Source organism: Sinocyclocheilus grahami, unplaced genomic scaffold, assembly GCF_001515645.1.
Source record: "Sinocyclocheilus grahami isolate Dianchi unplaced genomic scaffold, SAMN03320097.WGS_v1.1 scaffold35.1, whole genome shotgun sequence".
Lineage (NCBI taxonomy): Eukaryota > Metazoa > Chordata > Actinopteri > Cypriniformes > Cyprinidae > Sinocyclocheilus > Sinocyclocheilus grahami.
The window spans coordinates 336619-357726 of record NW_015505214.1 but is presented as its reverse complement, the minus strand read 5'-3'; the positions used below and the strand labels follow the sequence as shown (position 1 = coordinate 357726).

Genomic DNA, 21108 nt, shown 5'->3' with positions numbered 1-21108 from the left:
CATATGCAATAAGATTTTAAAGTTGTGTCCCCACTTTTTGTCAACACTGTCAGACATTCAATAAAATGTAATAAAATCAGGGACTATCAGGGGCTGCTGTCACTCTAAAGAACCCCCTTGCCACAGTTCACCTCTGCAAAAAGGCCCCCCTTGCCACAGTTCACCTCTGCAGAGTACGTCAGTGTCAGACAGGCTCTGCTAAATTTTAGTTTTAGAATATTTTCAATCCTAATGTTAATATTTCCTGTGTCACAGCCATGATATGTCAACACCATCTTCCAATTTCTGAGGAAATTATTTGAAATATTTAGATAATTGTATTCTCCTGAAGCAGGTTCCATTAGCATCTAGCATCAACAGAAACAAATCAAATGGCTACTACATGAACTCCATTGGTTTCGTGAAAGAAATGCCAAATTTGTCAACACCGTCAGATGTCACCACCATAAGATTTTGTGTTCCAGTGATATATCAAAATACTTCAATGTGACTCTTGAGTAAAAGCTTTATAAGCAATAACATACTCACTGTTGTTTGTTTTAATACAGTAATTGACTGATTCAATGTATTTGATAGTTAAAATTATTACAAATTCAGGTTTTCGTCACCTCCGTCAGTTGAATATTTTGATAATATTTCATTATGATATTTTATATTTGTTGTGGAATTGTCGGTCACATGTGAAAGTGTAATCTGTCTGCTAACACCAGAATGTGTTTTGAAAATGTTAAAAACATCTTGAATGCTGTTAAAGATAAAGCTGAAATTATATTACACAGTCCAAGGTAAAAAAGCACATTTTGTTAAAAAAAGAGAAAAGTTGGGAGGTTGTATCAAAGCATAGCTCAGTAGCTTAGTACACATAAGATACATAAATGTAGTTTCATTTGTCTGAGTACAAGGTTTTATTTTTTCAATTTTGCACCCTGTTTTGTCCCACTTCTCAAGAATGACTGCTATATGATTAGGTTTGTACATTAAGGCTACCACTAATGTGTGGGAAAATTATGCTGTCAACAAATTAAATATACTTTAGAAAATGTTTGAAAAATGTTTGTAGGCTACCTTAATTAGCACAATTTGGCTATAATATAAAAGTCATTTACATTGGTGCTTAATATTTTACTCACGCGGTAGATTAAATTATTTAGCTGCATTATTCGGCTGTTCCTCGAAAAAGTCATATTTTGTCGGGCAACACTCGATGACGTGTTATAGGTGGGTTATGGGGTTGGGTATGATGTGTTATGGGTTGCTGCTCAGAATTGCTGAATCTGTTTTGAACTGTTTTGTTTTTTTTCAACTGTTCAAAAGAACCGAGTGTCAGAAATGAGTCTGGCTTCCCATCACTTATTAAGGAAATCACCCAGTCCTGGGCGTGGAAGAGCCGAACGGGTCTCACGTGAAACTCGAGTTTAGAGATTCCTGATACAATACACAGCTTTATTCAATGCACACAAGCCAACAAAAGCTCTTTTTACGATAAAACTGATGAAGCCACACTGTACTTCCACAACATTAGCCAATATTTAGAACAGTGGCGTTAGTCTCATTTGAACAGTTTAATAAGTTAATGTAAAAACAAACACGTTTTTTTTTTCAGAGTCTTTGCACCTGTCCTGCTCACTGTTAACCCTTTGATGAGCATTCATTGAAAAGTTCAAAAGTCTCAGAAACTCTGCAGTGGTCTCAGATTAATTCTTCTGCATTATATCAGGGACACTTCACTCACTTCCAAACACTGAGAGGGACATACCTCTGCAGATCATATGACAATGAACCAGCAGCACCTCATTAATAAATCTGTATAAAATATTAAGATTGACATATTATGGGAAATAGTTTGGGAATGGGAACTAGGACATTTCTCCCAACCACTATTTCTCAATAGAGAGATTACAGTGTGCCATGGTGCAGCAAATAGTTAGAAACAGCGGGATATGGGTGTTGCTTGTCATGGTTACAACTTACAGGATCAGATGTTACATTCTTAAACTCGGTTGAGTTCTTGGAATTGATCTGAATCTTTACTACTTTAAGTGTCATATGTTATGTGTAGCGTATATCAGTTTAAATTTTATACTGACATGCTGTAGGCTATACATACAGCCAGGCTGTAGCATTTACAGATACTGTATTTTGTAGGATTGAAATCTGACATAAATACCAGCTATTTCTTCACTGATGAGATATTCTGTCATTCATGCTAAGATGATTTCCACCTGTTGCATACAAGTATTCAGCCATTGCTGCATGACTAGTGCAAAGTTTTATAATCAAATGTTTGCCTATCATATACCACATCAAAAAACGAATAAGAAAAGTGTAAGTCTGGTTTATCCTTTAGTTAGTTGTTTAAATAATAATAATTATAAAAGAACGTACATCATCTCAAATAAATGTCTAGCACGCAAACAGAACTGATGTAAATAGCCCTCGGTAGATTGTTCATTGCAGTTCAAAGAAAACACACAGAGTATGTACAAAATGTAGAGAATACCCAGAAGTGCCCTTGTTAAAAGATGAATGTCATTGTAATGGATGAGTCAGAGGAAGCCGTGGCTGTGAATGTAATGTTTATAGTGTTCCAAACAATATTAACAGGGCATTAGTTCATCATTAATAAACTCAGTAATGCTGTGTGGTTTTCTCAGAGATGTGCTCCCATTATCAGCCACCACAATATGTGCTTTATGCATATATCATCTCTCTGGCCAGATCTCTACAATAACCTGACCATGCGGTTTTTGAGTCATAATTGTGTGCTCATATATGCCATGACAATATTCTTGACATTAAACACAATGTTTCACCTTGAGAGTCTAACAAATGGATAAATATACAAATTAAACACTTTTCTTTGTCATTAATCAAACCTGTTGTCTGATATTTTTTTCAAAAGTGTTGGAATATCTTGCAAATTACAGTTGCAGGACAGCAAGTCAGCTGCAAATGCATTTAAGTGCAAAAGGAGGTACTGTAAATGTAGTTTTGATTTTGAATATTTTGGAAAAAATGTATCAATTGCGTATGATCTTGATGAATTGTGAATATTTAATTTTGTAATGAATTTAATTATATTTAATTATATTTGTGAATGACTTTTATTATACTTGTATAACATAATAATATAAATGTAATTATAATTTATTTTGACATCTTTGTGATTCACTAGCTTTGACAGATTCACTTGACTACAGAACTGAATACACTTCTATATGGAGAAGGCGATTTTCTCACATTCTCACAAGTATAAGCTAGAATATATAGAATTTGAGATATTATTGAGATGACTTGAAACAGTATGAATTGGTACGTCTAACTAAAATTAAAGCCTTCTCTTTTGAGAAAATGCATTGCATTATGTTTAATGAGATATTAACCACTTATTTCCAGCAGCTTAATTATAGATTTTCTTTTATTTATAATGCATTTTATTTGAGAAAAAGCACAGTATTCTACATTTCTGTCTGAATAAAGGCTGTAAACACATGGTTAAGACAAGAACCATCTCAAGAGGCCCAAAACACCCCCTCGACTCGACGAGCTGGGGATTGTCAATGCCTGTTTTGAAGCTTCATCAACACTTGTTTGCGAATACTTAGGGTGGCTATTCAGCTCCTTAGTTCGGGTCTCAAGAGATGAACGTGGCTTAGATGTCACACTTCGAAACTAATCTCCCGTGAGCGTCCAAACAGAGGTTCATTGAGAAGCTGTGTGTCTGAGTAGCTGCGTCTCAGGTGCGTGGAGCTCCTCGTGGTTTTGATGGCCACCTCATAAGGCGGGGGAGGTTCCATGTCCCAGTGAGGCGGCCGACCCCGACTGGTAGGGCTAAAACAGGTTGGCTCCATCGGGGGATAGTCCAAATCTTCACCATGTACACCACGCCTTTGCAAAGTCCTTCAAAACACAATCACACATTATTATTTTTAAGAAGTGTGCTGGGCCTGGGGAAGCAGAACCTGAATGTGAGGTGGTATAAGCTGTTTATCAACACTAGAGGGCCTTTCAGTATCAGAGAACAGCGCAGAGGAGCAGCAAAGGTTCTTAGGCTTCTCCTCTAAGTGATTTTTAATGACATCTGATGGTGAGGGGAGAGTGGGAAAGGAAATTGAGATGGCGTAAATCCGGAGGGATTTGGGTTATGGGTGGAAAAGTAAAATTATCTCCATGTTTGCTCCTATCTATTCCAGGCAAATAAAAAAGCTGCATGAAAATGTATGCATCTATGTGGGCCACTTTTTGGTAAATTGACTATACTATAAATATATATATAATGTATACCTGTGATAAAATGTGAGATGGAGTTTGAGTTCAGAGAGATTAGGTTGGATTTATGGGTGTTGGAATAAGAACAATATACAACATCAAGATGAGATATTTTGAGACAAAAGTGCATATTTATATATATATATATATATATTAATTAATATATTATAAATTAATTATATAATATTTAAATTACAAATATATGTAAAATGCTGTACATAAAATACATACAGAATTTAAAAAGTACAATATAAAAGTACAAAGTACAAATAAAATAGCAATTTCATGAGTAATTCTACTATATGTAGTAGAATTACTCATTAAATGTATATAATTATAATAATTATTATACATAAAAAATACATTTAAAATTTAAAATGTGCAATATAAAGAGTACAAATACTACATATAAAATTGCAACAAGTGCATAAAAATACATTTACAATTGAAAATGTACAATATAAAAAGTCAAAGTTACGTATAAAACTGCAATTTCATGAGTAATTCTACTATATGTAGTAGAATTACTCATTAAATGTATATAATTATAATAATTATTATACATAAAAAATACATTTAAAATTTAAAATGTGCAATATAAAGAGTACAAATACTACATATAAAATTGCAACAAGTGCATAAAAATACATTTACAATTGAAAATGTACAATATAAAAAGTCAAAGTTACGTATAAAACTGCAATTTCATGAGTAATTCTACTCTCTGCCTATCTGTTTATCTATAGCCTACTTGTAAATGAAATATATCTTGAAATGACAATTTTATAGTTACTTGAGTGCATGCTAGCGCCCATTTATGGCAACTAAAATAACATAAAACGTTGTTTTTGTGTACTGAGGAGAGCTTGGGGGTCGAGTCCCTCTGCTAATAACTCCTGGCTTTAGCTTAATGCACTTTTGGATGGAAACTCCAAAGTGATTTGATCTTCTGTACCTTTACTTCATCTTATCAGAATCATCAGCGCAGACATTTATAAGTGAATTTATGATGCGATTCCCCACTTACCCGTGCAGAAAGTCGGACTGGGACTCGGGGAAGTGGTGTCCGGGCGGTGGGGTGAACAGGACTTGGCTGTAGTCGTGGCTGTACTCTTCATTATAAGGCACCGGGTTTCTCTTGCCGTTCATCGCCCAGAAGAGCCCTAATATGAGCATCACCGCCCCGAGCACCACACAGCACATGCTGAACGCCTGCAGTCGACTTTGATTAGAAATGAGAAAAGCGGTGGAGCCACCGGTGACTATTAAAAATACTCCAATGAAAATAGCGCCATGATGTAGGGAAGGCATAATGTAAATTCATAACATTGATCTATCTGGAAAGTTCCGCGCGCATCGTCCAGCTTCCAGGGTGAATCAAGTTCCTCAAACGGAGACTTGTCTGCACTGGTTCACTTCTAAAGGAAATTGCATATCCTGTGCGCATTTTATGACTGATAATGGCTTCATATTACCCAATGTCTTGATTTAGGCACTTGTAGTAAAAAAGGACATAATGTGCATTACACAAATGTAAGCGGCGATCTGCTGCTGTTCACGCGCATCAGGTTTAGTCCATGCTGTCAAATGAGCGCAGCTGCTTTGCTGTCAAACTCCTCTATCATTATAAGAGCATCATTAGAGTTCATGCCCCACCCCAGAGCCGTCTGTAGGCCAGATGCTTACTGGCATGCATTTGAAAATGATTCCCAACAAGACATATAGCCTATAAGCAGACATATTTGGCGATCCATAACCTTTTAAAATAGATTTCCCCCAAGATATGGACAGGTTTGACTGAAAATAAACATTAACAGGTAAACATTAGTTTGCCGGTTAACCCTTCATGCTGCTCAGTCATGACGTCCAAAATGTAGAAATATTGCTCACAAATTTCATAGAGCTTTTAGATTTGTTTGTTTGTTTTGGTAGATTAAAGGGATAAAAAAAAGTGCTTGTCATCATTTGCTCACCCTCAAGTTGTTCCAAACCTGCACGAGTTTCTCTCTTCTGTAACAAAATAACATATTTTGAAGAATGTTGGAAATCATTGCCGGCAGCCATTGACTTCCATAGTATGGGAGGACTATTGGAGGACTATACGAAGGACTGAAAAGTCTATTGCTACTGGCAGCTGGTTACACACATTCTTCAAAATATCTTCTTCTGTGTTCAGCCGAAGAAATAAAATCAGACAGGTTTGGAACAATTTGAGGATGAGTAAAATGACGACAACATTTTCATTTGACCCTTTAATGTTTGTGATGAACCTGCTTGAAGAGATTTTCACATTTAGTTCTACAACATAAATTAAGCACATTGACTTGTGGATTTTCTTTTGATGCTAAATTGCTTACTTGTTACTAAAGTAAAAGCAGTCAAGCAGGTAAACTCTCTGTGGTAGTTATTCCTTTTTAGCAGCTTACCAGCAATTACATAAACACAGTGGCTTCAAAATGCACATTTAGGCCTATGGTGTGACTGTGTCTAATGTTGTAGAACACAAATGTTCCAGCAAACACAGATCTTCACCTAAGCAGTCTATTATGGTTCGTGTTTGATTACTTTAACAATAAAATAACGTCTTATGAACCAAAAAGCGTTAAGTCTTCCATTCATTTTAACCACAGAATTAATTTGACTCAGAAACCACTATGATAAAAAGCCTCTAAACCCGCTTAAGAATATTCTATACATTTTACATTATAGTACTGGAATAATCTTTTAAATTGTAGTATTGGAATAATCTTTTAAACTGAAATGTATGCCTATAACTGTACTGCTGTCACTAGTCGCCTCATTTCTCAACTACTGAATAATAATGAACACATCTCACTGAGTCAATGGTGTGACGCTGTTTCTTTCTTGTGATTGGCTGAACAGATGACGCGCAACCACTGGCGTCATCTGATTTGACGCGCTACTGGCCAATCATCGCATGCTGGGGGCGGTGCTTAGCCCACCTGGGCAAGTTCCTAAACAGCATGAAAAACATAGATGACAAATTGTGCGAGTGCAAGTGGGGAAACTGCGCGCGCAAGGAATACGAGAAATCGCATTAAATAGCAGTTTATCAGTGCTAATGCGTGTGGTTTTATGCCCGTCCGCTGTGAATACAAATAAAAAGCGTTTGTTAAGTCAAAAGCCAGCAACAAGCTCCATGCGTTTTTAAATTGCATTGTAATTAGGCGATTCGTGATTTTAAAAAGCTGTCGGAATGGATCCGTTGTTATATTTGGGTGGGTTAGTTATCTTGTTTTTGGTGTGGATTAAGGTGAAGGGCTTGGAGTATGTGATAGTACACCAGAGATGGATCTTCGTGTGCCTCTTTCTGCTCCCCTTATCAGTCATCTTTGATGTGTACTACTACCTGCGCGCGTGGATCATCTTCAAGATGTGCTCAGCGCCCAAGCAGCACGACCAGCGAGTCAGAGACATTCAGAGACAGGTATCTGCAAAACTTCTAGCCGAATGCTTTTATGTTACATACTTTCATTACTAACTTATATCTATAGTCTTTGACAATGATGATAATTCGTTATGCATACAAATTGGAAATACATGTAATATTAATGAATATGCATGGAAAAAAAAGTGTCCCTTCAAAGAAATTATGATTAAAAAAAAAATGTGATGGTACAAAAAAAGTATGAATGTAGGGGCGTGGCGAAACGTTACTGACACGCCCCCTACCATTCGACACACCATGACAGGTGTATCAGTGTAGTTATAGTTTTTTGTAATTTTATTGTGGTATTGCTGAATCAATGTAAAAAAATAAAAAATTAATAAATACATTTGATGAGACCTCGATGCAATCTGGTTTTAATAAAATGTGATCATTTAAATTTTTCAGGTGCGAGAATGGAAAACAGAGGGAGGGAAGAAACATATGTGCACAGGTCGTCCAGGATGGCTGACTGTATCTCTCAGGGTGGGAAAATACAAGAAGACGCACAAGAACATCATGATTAACATGATGGACATTCTGGAGGTGGACACGAAACGGCAGGTGGCTGTTGCCAGATATTATTTTTTGACCGTAAAAGGGTTTACATCTCTTCTTCTTGTTTAAAGTTAAAGGAATAGTTCACTAGAAATGAACATTTGCTGAACATTTACTCACTCAGGCCATCCAAGATGTAGATGAGTTTGTTTCTTCATGTGAACAGATTTGGAGAAATTTAGCATTACGTCACTTGCTCACCAATGGATCCTCTGCAGTGAATGGGTGCCGTCAGAATGAGTGTCCAAACAGCTGATACAAACATGCAATGAAAAGTGAGGAAATGTACAATTGTCATAAATGACAAATCAAACTTTTGTTACTTTTTCCAGGTGGTGCGTGTGGAACCCTTAGCTAACATGGGTCAGGTGACCGCTCTGCTCAACTCTATTGGCTGGACCCTGCCTGTGTTGCCAGAACTCGATGACCTCACAGTTGGTAGGTTTTACGATAGAAACGAATAAACAAGTATTTAGTTATTCCTGCATCATTCACTGGATGTTTTGTCTAAAGCAACTTGCTTTGCATTTGAGGATGTGGCTCTGTAGTACATTTTCTGTAAGATAGTCAATCTGAATATTAACTTACTATTTCAATTATTGTAAAAGTATGTGAACCTTTGGACATTCTGTGGATTCCTGCATAATTTCAGTAGCGCATACACATAAAGGGTTCACACATTTTTTTTTCTTCTGCATCTGTGTGTTAAGCCTAGTTTTGCTTGTTTGTTACCAAGTCTCAGATTACAGCAAACTCTTATTTATGTGGCATCTAGATGCGTTTGAACATTTTCTATTCGGCACACAGTAACACTTCTCTCCATTTAGATGAAGACTGTAAGTCATCTCTGACCTGCATAATCTCTCCCTTTCTTTCCGTATGCACCACAAGGGATTTGTTTAATGTCTCTGGGCACTTGCAGATATTCGCTTTCTTTAAATGGAGCATAACATTCTCTCTTGATCAATATTATATGCCATGTGTTGTGCATCAGAGGCTGCTTATAATTAGGTTATGGATGAGCATAGTCCCTGTTTCAATGAGGCAGATTAGATTAGGGCGGATACGGGTCCTATTGCTGAAAGTGTTTATAGATCCCAGAAAAGAGCGCTCATCGGCGGAGAAATGTTTTACACTGACTCTCCTTCAAATTCATTTGTAATTCTGTAGAGACACAGTACTTAGTAATAAGACATTGGAAAGGTGTGTTGTGTTTGTGAAGTGTTGAACAATAGGAGATATTTCTGGCCGCATGTATTGATTCCTATATCTGTTTGAAAGCGATCGTTTTATACAAAACCATTCCTAAAAGCAGTTTACAGTCATGCGTCTATAATCAAAGGTCAGTTATTTGGACTTTTGACCCTTGCTTTTTATCTCTCAGTTGGCACTTTTCACAAATAAGATTGACTTTTGATGTTTCATTACTGTTTTTTTTTTTTAAAGCTTTAGAAGCAAACATTTTTGTTGGGAGAACTATTTAAGTTTATTAATGTAACGGTAACATAAAAAAACCTATTAGTATTAAAAATGTTACTCACAGCAGATCCCAAGTCCCCAACTAAAAATAAAACAAAACACAACAAAAGATGTATGTGCATAGATTTAAAATAATCTTCACGTTGTGATGGAACATGGTAATTTGGCTAAAAATATGCAGGTCACATGTAGATGAAAAACAGTATTGTGTTTTATAAATAGAATGAAATTTGAAGGGCACTATAGGATATTTAACATGTCTAATAAACATCAAAATTAGCCAAAATATGTATAGTGCAGTTCGAATCTTGTTCCATTTTTCACATTTGTAAAAATTGTGTTGACTGTAGCCTATTTATGATCTATTACATAGTACATTTTTCTCACTTTGAAAGTTTTGGGGTTTATTCTGTGTTTACTGATAAAAACATAAATCACAGAAATATGTCCCACATTTTGGTAGCATAGATGCACAAATAAACCATATTTAAAATCTGCACTAAGTTTATAGTTCTTTGTTTTGAGCCGAGAGGAAAGAATATATTGTTCAGGTTTAATATACTGGACAGTTACAAAGTTTCAAAGTGTGTGTGTGTATTTATTTACATTATTAAATGCTTAAACCGAATAAATTTAAAGGAACAAACTTGGCGTTGCATTTGCAACCATGTGAAAACAGGGGGTGCTGCAGCCCCCTCAGCACCCCTACTTCCCGCGTCCCTGTCATCAAACAAATTTTAATATTACACAAAGATAACCCGAGTAAATACAAAATGCAGTTTTGAACTAATTATTTCATTTATGAAGGGAAAAAAGCGGTCCAAACCTGCCTGGCCCTATGTGAAAAAGTAATAGCCCCCTAAATCTAATAACTGGTTGTGCCTCCCTTTTCTTCAAGCGTTTGTGATAACAGTCAATGAGAATTTCACATCATTGTGGAGGAATTTTGGCCCACTCTTCTTTGCAGAATTGTTTTAATTCAGCCACATTGGAGGGTTTTCGAGCATGAATGGACTGTTTAAGGTCATGCCACAGCATCTCAATCGTATTCAAGTCCGGATTTTGACTTGGCCACTCCAAAACCTTCATTTTGTTTTCTTGAGCCATTCAGAGGTGGACTTGCTGTGTGTGTTTGTGATCATTGTCCTGCTGCATAACCCAAGTGCGCTTGAGCTTGAGGTCACAAACTGACGGCCGGACATTCTCCTTCAGGATTTACTGATAGACTGCAGAATTCATGGTTCCATCAATTATGGCAAGTCATCTAGTTCCTGAAACTGCAAAGAAGCCCCAGACCATCACACTACCACCACCATGTTTGACTGTTGGTATGATGTTCTTTGTATGAAATGCTGTGTTGGTTTTACGCCAGATGTAACAGGACACTCACCTTCCAAAAAGTTCTTCCAAAAACTTTTGTCTCATCAGTCCACAGAATATTTGCCCAAAAGTCTTGGGGATAATCCAGATAATCCAGATATTTTTTGGCAAATGTGAGACGAGCTTTTGTGTTGTTTTTGGTCAGCAGTGGCTTTTGCCTTGGAACTCTCCCAGATGTGTTGCTCTTTAATGAATGAATGAATGTTGATTGACATGAAAGTGATTTCTTGATTCAACAGGTTTGGCAGTAAACAGGCCTGGGTGTGGCTAGTCAAATTTAACTCAGCTTTCTAAAATAATGTGGTTAATCACAGTTCTTTCATGATTTAACAGGAGGGGGCAATTAATTTTTCATGTAGGGCCAGGTAGGTTTGGACAGCTTTTTTCCCTTAATAAATGAAATCATCATTTAAAAACTGCATTTTGTATTTACTTGCATTGTCTTTGTGTAATATTAAAATTAGTTTGATGATCTGAATCTTTTAAGTGTGACAAATATGCAAAAAATTTATAAAACAGGAAGGGGGCAAAAACCTTTTCATGGTTCAACCCAAATATTCAGATGTGTGCAGCGCATTTTATGGAGGACTGTTTCCTGAACCTGCAGAGTAGCCTACAATGCATCTGTGCACAAAGGCTGTTTCTATAAAGTGGGGCAGTTCCAACTTTGCAAGGACAGTCTGGCGTTTCTTACTCACAGCCTATACGTACGTTTTTTATATTTAAAGAATTTGCCACTGACGATTCAAACGCGAGTTTTGAGCAGTGTAGAGTAGCGCTTGTTGTTTGTCATTTCTCCGATCACAAATGCAGACATGGTTTTATGTTTACGCGGCGCGATACGCAACGCAATGTGAAAAAAGACAGTATAAGTCATTATAATCAGTAATTATGTCCCCACTGGATGCAACAAATGCCTCATTTATAATGGGTTTTAATGTTTTTGTCTCGTCGCTCTGGCCGTACAGGGCATCACAGTATGGTAAGGGGCGTAACATTTCCGTCACACGCTTGAGGTATTCGGCCAATCACAATGCACTGGATAGCTGGCCAATCAGAGCACACCTCGCTTTTCAGACCGATGAGCTTTGTATAAATCGATGCGTTTCAGAAAGGCGGGGCATAGAGGAGCATACACTAATGTACATTATGTGGAAAATAATGTGTTTTTTGAACCTTAAACCGCATAAACACATTGCATTACACCAAATACACCAAATAATGTTAGTTTTAGCAACATCATATGACCCCTTTAAAATAGAAAACGGTTCATTTAAATTGTAATAATATTTCACAATATTATTATTATTTTTGTAAATCAAATAAATGTAGCTGTGGTAAGCATTAGAGACTTTTCAAAGACATAAAAAAACAAACTTTGAACATACCTTTGAACAGTAGTATAATATTAAAAGTAATATTAAATATTTAATTTAGTTTATTGTGATAGAGGTCTTCCCCATCAAGAAACTGTCTCTCACGAATGTCTCATGTTGTGTTCAGGTGGACTGGTAATGGGAACAGGCATTGAGTCTTCATCTAACATCTATGGCCTGTTTCAGCACATTTGTGTGGCTTTTGAGCTTGTGTTGGCTGATGGGAGTCTGGTCCGCTGCACTGAGGTGAGGGCATTGTTACAGATGATGTAAAACAAACATAGACATGTTAAAACAAATGTTTTAAAATTTGCTCACAGAAAGAAAACTCTGACCTCTTCTATGCCGTTCCCTGGTCTTGCGGTACTTTGGGGTTCCTGGTTGCGGCAGAGATCCGGATAATCCCAGCTCGCAAATGGGTGAAGCTTCGCTATGAATCTATACGTGGCCTGGATGCTATCTGCAAGAAGTTTGCAGAGGAATCAGCCAATAAGGAGAACCAGTTTGTGGAGGGACTGCAGTACTCTCGGGACGAGGCTGTGATTATGACGGGCACCATGACAGATCATGCAGAGCCTGACAAGGTGATAATGAATATCTGTAATGCAAATTTGATTACTTTACTTTTTCTGTGGCCCAGTTGCTACTAGTTTGGCCATTGAGGAGCCAACGTTCCCAGTAGCACTGGTGCATGTTTATCTAAAACTGAACACCACTGTGTTATCATAGCGTTTCATTTTGTCTCTGTTTTTCTCTGTCTGTTAGACTAACTGTATAGGTTACTATTACAAGCCGTGGTTCTTTCGTCATGTGGAGGGTTTTCTGAAGCAGAACCGTGTTGCAGTGGAGTACATTCCTCTCCGGCACTATTACCACAGACACACCCGCAGCATCTTCTGGGAATTACAGGTAAATTATTCTGGGAAATTTCACTCAACAGCACAGCTACCAAATTATCGTCTTATTTTTTTTCATATTTTGTCTTTTTGTTTTTTAAGAAATAACAAACACTGTGATTTTCAGTGGCTGTGTAGTGTCATATTTCTCAAGTTCACATAGTTGTGTAGAATCACATTAACTTGATTTACAGCAATTCTTCATTTTACACAACATACACCACCATTTAAAAGTTTGGGGTTATATGATTTTTTTATTGTTTCTAAAAGTCTCACCAGGGCTGTGTTTATTTTATTTAATTTTTTGAAATATATGTTACAGTTTAAAATCCCAGTTTTTTTTTAATTTAGTATATTTTAAAGTGTGGTATATTCCTGTTTTTAATATTTATTTTTATTTAGGAATCTTCTATGAGTAGAAAGTTCAACAGAGCAGCATTTATTTGAAACAGAAATCCTTTGAAACATTATAAATGGCTTTGCTGTCACTTTTGATCAATTTTAACAAACTTCTGAATGGTAGTGTATCTATTGTTTTATCATTTAAAACCCCCCAAAAAACTTTTGTTTTGAAATGTTTTGCTTGAATATATATATATATTTTTTTATTTCAGATACATGTCATTTGTTTTTATATTGTTTATATAATGGAATGACATTTTTACATTTTTAAGTAAAGCTCAAATGTATAAATACTTTTTGGAAGCACTCTTATCTATATCTACTTGTACATATATTATAATTTTTGCATTCATTATTCTACATTTTCAGAATTGTCTTTATTATTCCTTTATCCATTTTATTTTTCAACGATTATGCCATAATACAACCGTTTTATTTATTCTAATCCACTGTAATGTGAGGAGTTTAGTATTCGATTATGATCTCCACAGTTATGCTAGCATTTTGATTAGTGTTGTATTATGATTGGATCTCTAGGGATTGTATCTTATATTATTAATATCAGACTCTTATTGAGAAAGCCTGTTACAAGTTTTAACTTTCAATTTGGCTTTTGGTTTGTGGTGTACACTTTAAGTGCATCAAGAGTTTGAGACACTTAGTCAGACATGCACTTCCTCCTCTATGGTTCCATTAGCTATAGCATTTTTCACTTGTCCCATAATGCATAGTTATAGGGAAGACTATTATCTTTCTCTTCCATCTCAATCAAGCCACGTTTCTCTCTCTTTCACTCTCAAACATACTCAGTTTCAGCTTACACCGTTTTGATGCATTATATCCACTAAAGCCGTCCATTAGCTACAGGAAGTGTGCGTTGTCTGTTGAGAGGCAGGACTAGTCTAACATTATTCAATAAATTATGCAGCTAAAGATGGACAAGGTCAGAAGGAGTGTCTCTGACTGTAAAACATGACTTTTCTGAACATGAAGAATGGAGTATGTATACACAAGTTGAGTTTTTACCAAAAAGTTCTATTTTGGTTTCATCTGACCATTTGACATTCTCCCAATCCTCTTCTGGTCAAGTTGAGTTTTTACCAAAAAGTTCTATTTTGGTTTCATCTGACCATATGACATTCTCCCAATTCTCTTCTGGATCATCCAAATGCTCTCTAGCAAACTTCCGACGGGCCTGGACATGTACTGGCTTAAGCAGGGGGATACGTCTGGCACTGCAGGATTTGAGTCCCTGGCGGCGCAGTGTGTTACTGATGGTAGCCTTTGTTACTTTGGTCCCAGCTCTCTGCAGGTCATTCACTAGGTTCCCCCGTGTGGTTCTGGGATTTTTGCTCACAGTTCTTGTGATCATTTTGACCCCACGGGGTGAGATCTTGCGTGGAGCCCCAGATCGAGGGAGATTATCAGTGGTCTTGTATGTCTTCCATTTTCTAATAATTGCTCCCACAGTTGATTTCTTCACACCGAGCTGCTTACCTATTGTAGATTCAGTCTTCCCAGCCTGGTGCAGGTCTATAATTTTGTTTCTGGTGTCCTTTGACAGCTCTTTGGTCTTGGCCATGGTGGAGTTTGAAGTGTGACTGTTTGAGGTTGTGGACAGGTGTCTTTTATACTGATAACAAGTTCAAACAGATGCCATTAATACAGGTAACGAGTGGAGGACAGAGGAGCCTCTTAAAGAAGAAGTTACAGGTCTGTGAGAGCCAGAAATCTTGCTTGTTTGTAGGTGACCAAATACTTATTTTACAGAGGAATTTACCAATTAATTCTTTAAAAATCCTACAATGTGATTTTCTGGATTTTTTTTTCTCATTTTGTCTCTCATAGTTGAGGTATACCTATGATGAAAATTACAGGCCTCTCTCATCTTTTTAAGTGGGAGAACTTGCACAATTGGTGGCTGACTAAATACTTTTTTGCCCCACTGTATACTTACATTTGCTAACAACACTTCCTTTAATTACTGAACATATTGATTGGTCATTTCTGTCATCTTTTTCTATATCTTGTTCTCCTTATCTATTTCATATTATTTTACATCCACCATTCCTTGTCTGTTTTTCAGGACATCATTCCGTTTGGGAATAACCCATTGTTCAGGTATGTGTTTGGCTGGATGGTTCCTCCTAAGATCTCTCTACTGAAGCTCACTCAGGGAGAGACCATCCGCAAACTATACGAGCAGCACCACGTGGTGCAGGACATGCTGGTCCCTATGAAGCACATCAAGACTGCCATCCAACGCTTCCACGAGGACATACATGTGAGTGAGACATCCAAACACACACATAGATATACACACATTAGGTGAGCTAATAGCATAAATGTATACAGTTTTATATACGTTTTTTAAATAAAAATATATATGAATGCATTTCTTAAATATTAATAAATGTTACATTATTATTTCAAAACATACTAAAGCTTCAATAAGTAATTGTATATTAATTTCAAGTGAAAGCAGGCACCAAAAGCCGCTTTTCCACCGAAATTACCTGGAACAATTTGTCCTAGGAACTTTTTTTCCCCCCAGACCTGTTGCTGTCTGCGGTTCCATCGCGGTCTAAAGTACCGAGAAGATTAGACAAATTGTATGGTGACGTAGGTCTGCACGCGTTTCTCAATACCAAATACGCAAATTTTCACCTCAGGAGTGTGAACTCACACAGACGCAAGTCCAGTAATTCTGCAAACAGCAGCTTACTTGATAACATCAGTCAGCTCGCCTTGGCTACTGCAATTTTCCTCACTGTATTTACAATAAGATGAAATATGATATCAAACACCACTGCCTGTTTTCGGTTTCATTTAAACATATTAATAGCCGCAGAAATGTAGTTCAGGGAACATACACACATTACAATGAAACGAAGTATTATATAAAAAAAGTATTGCCTCTTTTAATTTATTTTCATTTTAACATATTAATAGATTAATAGAATAAAGACCATAGATTAGATTTACCCAAAACGAATTACATCTTATGTTTAACCACTGCAGAGACATCAGAGCCAGCGGCGAATGTCAGAAGGACTAGCCAAGTTGAGGCTGCTCACGTCGGGAAACATGAGCACTGAGCGCCGCTGATTGCACGGAGCTCAAGTCTCCGAAATCGGCAAAGCACATTTTCAAATAGATGCTGTCTTTATAAATAAACCACAGATTTAAGTTTTAAACAACTACATTCTCACCTGAAATCATTTTAAAACTACATTTCATGACACAATAACAGTAATATTTAAAAAAAAAAAAAATCAACGAATATGGTGGTTGAAATACAATGCTGCGTGAACTCAACCAATCAGCATGCTCAGCACGCAAGTCCCGCCCCCCGAAAGTTCCGGACCTTTGAAAAAGTACTTCCTCAGGAGCAGGGACTTTCTGAGGGGCAAATTTTTACCCGGAACTTTATTTAGATACTGGTTCCTGCAGTGGAAACACACCGAGGAATGGCCCAAAGTCCCTAGATCCTGGGGAAAGTTCCTGCGGTGGAAATGGGGCTAAAATGTCTTTTACTGTAGAATGTTTCGGTCTGTTCCAGTAATGTTCACCACAGTCAGACCTTATTTTACTCAAAAATCGAAAGCTGCTATTCTGAAAACCCATTAGAAATTCTTGGGGGAATGCATGACTTGAAAAGCTAACTCTCTTCCAGGTTTTATGAGTACAAACTGAACAGCTCTAGAGCAGGCAAATCAGAACAATGCCTATGATGGACAAAGAGACAGTATGACCAATATAGCAAACATTCAACCTTTTTTTTTGGGGGGGAAGAAAGTATTAGTTTTATTCAGCAAGGATGCATTAAATTGATCAAAAGTGGCAGAAAAGACATTAATAATCTTACAAACGATTTTTATTTCAAATAAATGCTCTTCTTTTGAACTTTCTATTCAAGATCCTCACAAAACGTAACACAGTTTCTACAAAAATATGAAGCAGTACAATTGATTTTAACAACAGTAATAAGAAGAAAGAAATGTGTTTATTAGAATGAAGCATCTTGTGACAATGAAGACTGGTGTAATTCAGCTTTGAATAAATTACATTTTTAAATCTATTAAAATAGAATCCCGTTATTTTAAATTGTAATTATATTTCATAATATTGCTGTTTAAAAAAGTGATTGGATGTACAACACTGTAGTGCATTGATTTGTTGATGGTTATGTGTGTGCTGTAGGTGTATCCTCTGTGGCTTTGTCCCTTCGTGCTGCCCAACCAGCCAGGAATGGTGCATCCTAAAGGAGATGAAGATGAACTGTATGTTGATATCGGAGCGTATGGGGAGCCCAAAGTCAAACACTTTGAGGCCAGATCCTCCACACGGCAGCTGGAGAAGTTTGTCAGAGACGTTCATGGGTCAGTTATGACTTATGAATAGGGCAAAGTTCAACAACCTGTTTCTAAAATTCAGTAAAATGATCTGTGAAAAAGGTCTTTAAAATGGAATTGTTAAAGTAATACTGTATAACACAAGTCCTTCCTTCCATTTCTAGATTCCAGATGCTGTATGCTGATGTATATATGGAACGACAAGAATTCTGGGAAATGTTCGATGGCACATTGTATCATAAACTCCGAAAGCAACTCAACTGTGAAGATGCATTTCCTGAAGTCTATGACAAAATCTGCAAGACCGCAAGACACTGAATCCAAACAAACGTGAAAGGTGTGACCAGTAGAACAGCTGAAAAAAACTGTACTTCCCTTTTGTTGAAGGAAATTAACACATTGGGCAAATACTCTTATTTCATGAAGGAGCACCAGCTACGTTTTCAACCCCCTTGTCATATATCTATGTTTAAGACAAAAAAGTAAAGGCCCTTATTATTCCTAAGGTTTAATACATGCTTAGATTCATTGAAACAATATATACTGCTTAACAGACAGCTCGTGTACATTCAAAGATGAATAAATAAACTATAAATGAAACTATTTTAGAGTACTTTGTATAGTGATCTGTTAAGCATTATACATAATTGATTTAATTTTTTAATGAAAGAGTTACCAATGATTAATTTAAAAAAAAAAATATATATATATATATATATATTTGAGAAGATGCTCTCTATTTTCCTACATTGTGAATGTTGCCTACCTCAACATTAATGTCTTAATATTCAGCACAGTCATTTATTTTTGAGGTGTATTCAAAGGGATATTTTATCTACTAAAATCATTAGAGCACTTCTTGTATAAGCCTGGCACAATTTGTGAATGTATTTAGTATTTGTCTTAGACCCATAAACTACCACTTTTTATTAGAAAGCACATACACAGTATTTGTGATAATTATGGATTTACTTTTGTCATTAGTACAGTTACTGTTATTGTTGGTTACAACAATAGGTCTATGAACAAAACTATAACAATACTGTATTTGTGGCCTTCTGAACGTGTTTTTGCCCTTTTACACCGTGTTTATACAATATATTTCTGTATTTGTATTTTCACTGTACTGAAAGTGTATGGATGTCACATAATTAGCAGTCTCAACATACCCATTAAAATGAATAATTTAACTCCTCTACAGACTGCTGTGCTGTCCATAAAAGTGAATTTGGCTTTGATCATGTTCAGTGAATCTCTAATAATGGAGCCTTTGGAAAGTTTTCCTGCTTTTTATGGTGGTGCTTAATGTGTATTGGTTGGGTTGAGTGGATTTATGGCTGAGGAACATATGCTATAAAAAAATAATCATTCATCTGCTCCAGATGAACATTAACGGCTCCCAGTCTCTCTCTGTAACGTGATGCCGGCACATTATGATAATACCTTGTTCAGCAACAATATTAATATCCCCTAAAAACTAAACCATACAAATCATAACTAATATCTATTATCATCAACGTTTCTTCTGCATAAGATATTGTTATTTTATAGGAACATGAGCATGTCATTAGTGTTATTACTTGCATAGGTTAGTATTTTAGGTCTAAAAAACATGTTTGTTGCCCTTCCAGAGGCACAAGCAAATTATTTCATAAAATGAAATGTGTTTCTCTAGGTTACTGTACTGCTTCAGTTTGAAGGGCTAGAGATATCTGTTTTGTGCCCCTAAACCTGCCAAAGCTTCTCCATAGACAACATAGAGATTTGTGTATTACCTATAATATACAAAGTTTTCTTTTCTATTAGGCTACACAACTGTTTGCTTGAAGTTCCTAGTGTTTTTAGGAATCACTAATGTTGTTCTCCTTCAGTTGCACATAGTAATTGCTGTAATCTTTTAAAAGCCCTGAACAATTGTTCATCAAAGCAGTGAGACAACAGTGAAGAAAGCACCCAAGAGAATTAGCCTGTCCTTTGCTCATTCACACCCATTAAATACAAACCAGTGACATGTTGAGCACTAATTAATCCACGAGTTTGAACATGCCCTATAAAGCCACAGTGAGAGTGCATGCTGTGATTATTTTCTGTGAATATTTAAGCTATAATTAAGGACTTTATCAGTTAACTGGTCCTTTGTTGTGGTGAACAGCTGCTGACATATCAGATTAAAATTATGCAAATATTTGTAAAACAAAATAATCAAGTGTTTTAATTGTTGTAATACCACTACTAGTTGTAATAATATTACGTGTGTGTGTGTGTACAGTATATACACTACCAGTCAAAAGTTTTTGAACAGTAAGATTTTTAATGTTTTTTAAAGAATTCTCTTCTGCTCACCAAGCCTGCATTTATTTGATCCAAAATGCAGCAAAAGCAGTAATATTGTGAAATATTTTTACCATTTAAAATAGCTGCTTTCTATTTGAATATAATTTAATATTTAAAAAATGTAATTTATTCCTGTGATTTCAAAGCTGAATTTTTTTTAGCATCATTACTCCAGTCACATGATCCTTCGGAAATCATTCTAATATTCTGATTTGCAGCTCAAAAAACATTTATTATTATTATTATTATTATTATTATGTTAAAAACAGTTGAGTGGAATTTATTTAGGTTTCTTTGATGAATAGAAAGTTCAGAAGAACAGCATTTATCTGAAATAGAAATCTTTTGTAACATTATAAACATCTTTATCCTCACTTTTGATAAATTTAAAGCATCCTCGCTAAATAAAAGTATTAATTTTTATAATCCCCCCCCCCCAAAAAAAAGAAAAGAAAAGTATACTGACTCCAAGCTTTTGAATGGTATAGTGTATATTAATGTTACGAAAGCTTTTTATTTCAGATAAATGCTGATCTTTGGATCTTTCTATTCATCAAAGAATCCTGAAAAAATTGACTCAGCTGTTTTTAATATTGATAATAATAATAATA

The 21108-nt window shown here is 36.1% G+C and overlaps 1 protein-coding gene across 1 annotated transcript; it reads left to right on the top strand.

The window, feature by feature from the left end:
* The first annotated feature begins 7247 nt into the window (after positions 1-7247).
* dhcr24 (24-dehydrocholesterol reductase) lies at positions 7248-19611 on the top strand. The gene is made up of 9 exons (XM_016267025.1): positions 7248-7717; positions 8126-8281; positions 8608-8713; positions 12638-12756; positions 12831-13094; positions 13276-13419; positions 15895-16092; positions 18012-18190; positions 18328-19611. The coding sequence occupies exons 1-9, from the start codon at positions 7487-7489 to the stop codon at positions 18479-18481; spliced, it is 1551 nt and encodes a 516-aa protein (XP_016122511.1). The 5' UTR covers positions 7248-7486; the 3' UTR covers positions 18482-19611.
* Positions 19612-21108: the final 1497 nt, after the last annotated feature.

Bases quoted from the DNA above. Each gene is read 5' to 3' on its own strand.
- dhcr24 (XM_016267025.1), top strand. From the start codon at position 7,487: ATGGATCCGTTGTTATATTTGGGTGGGTTAGTTATCTTGTTTTTGGTG. The intron at 13,095-13,275 runs GTGATAATGAAT...TCTGTCTGTTAG, and splicing joins ATCATGCAGAGCCTGACAAG to ACTAACTGTATAGGTTACTA. The intron at 13,420-15,894 runs GTAAATTATTCT...TCTGTTTTTCAG, and splicing joins GCATCTTCTGGGAATTACAG to GACATCATTCCGTTTGGGAA.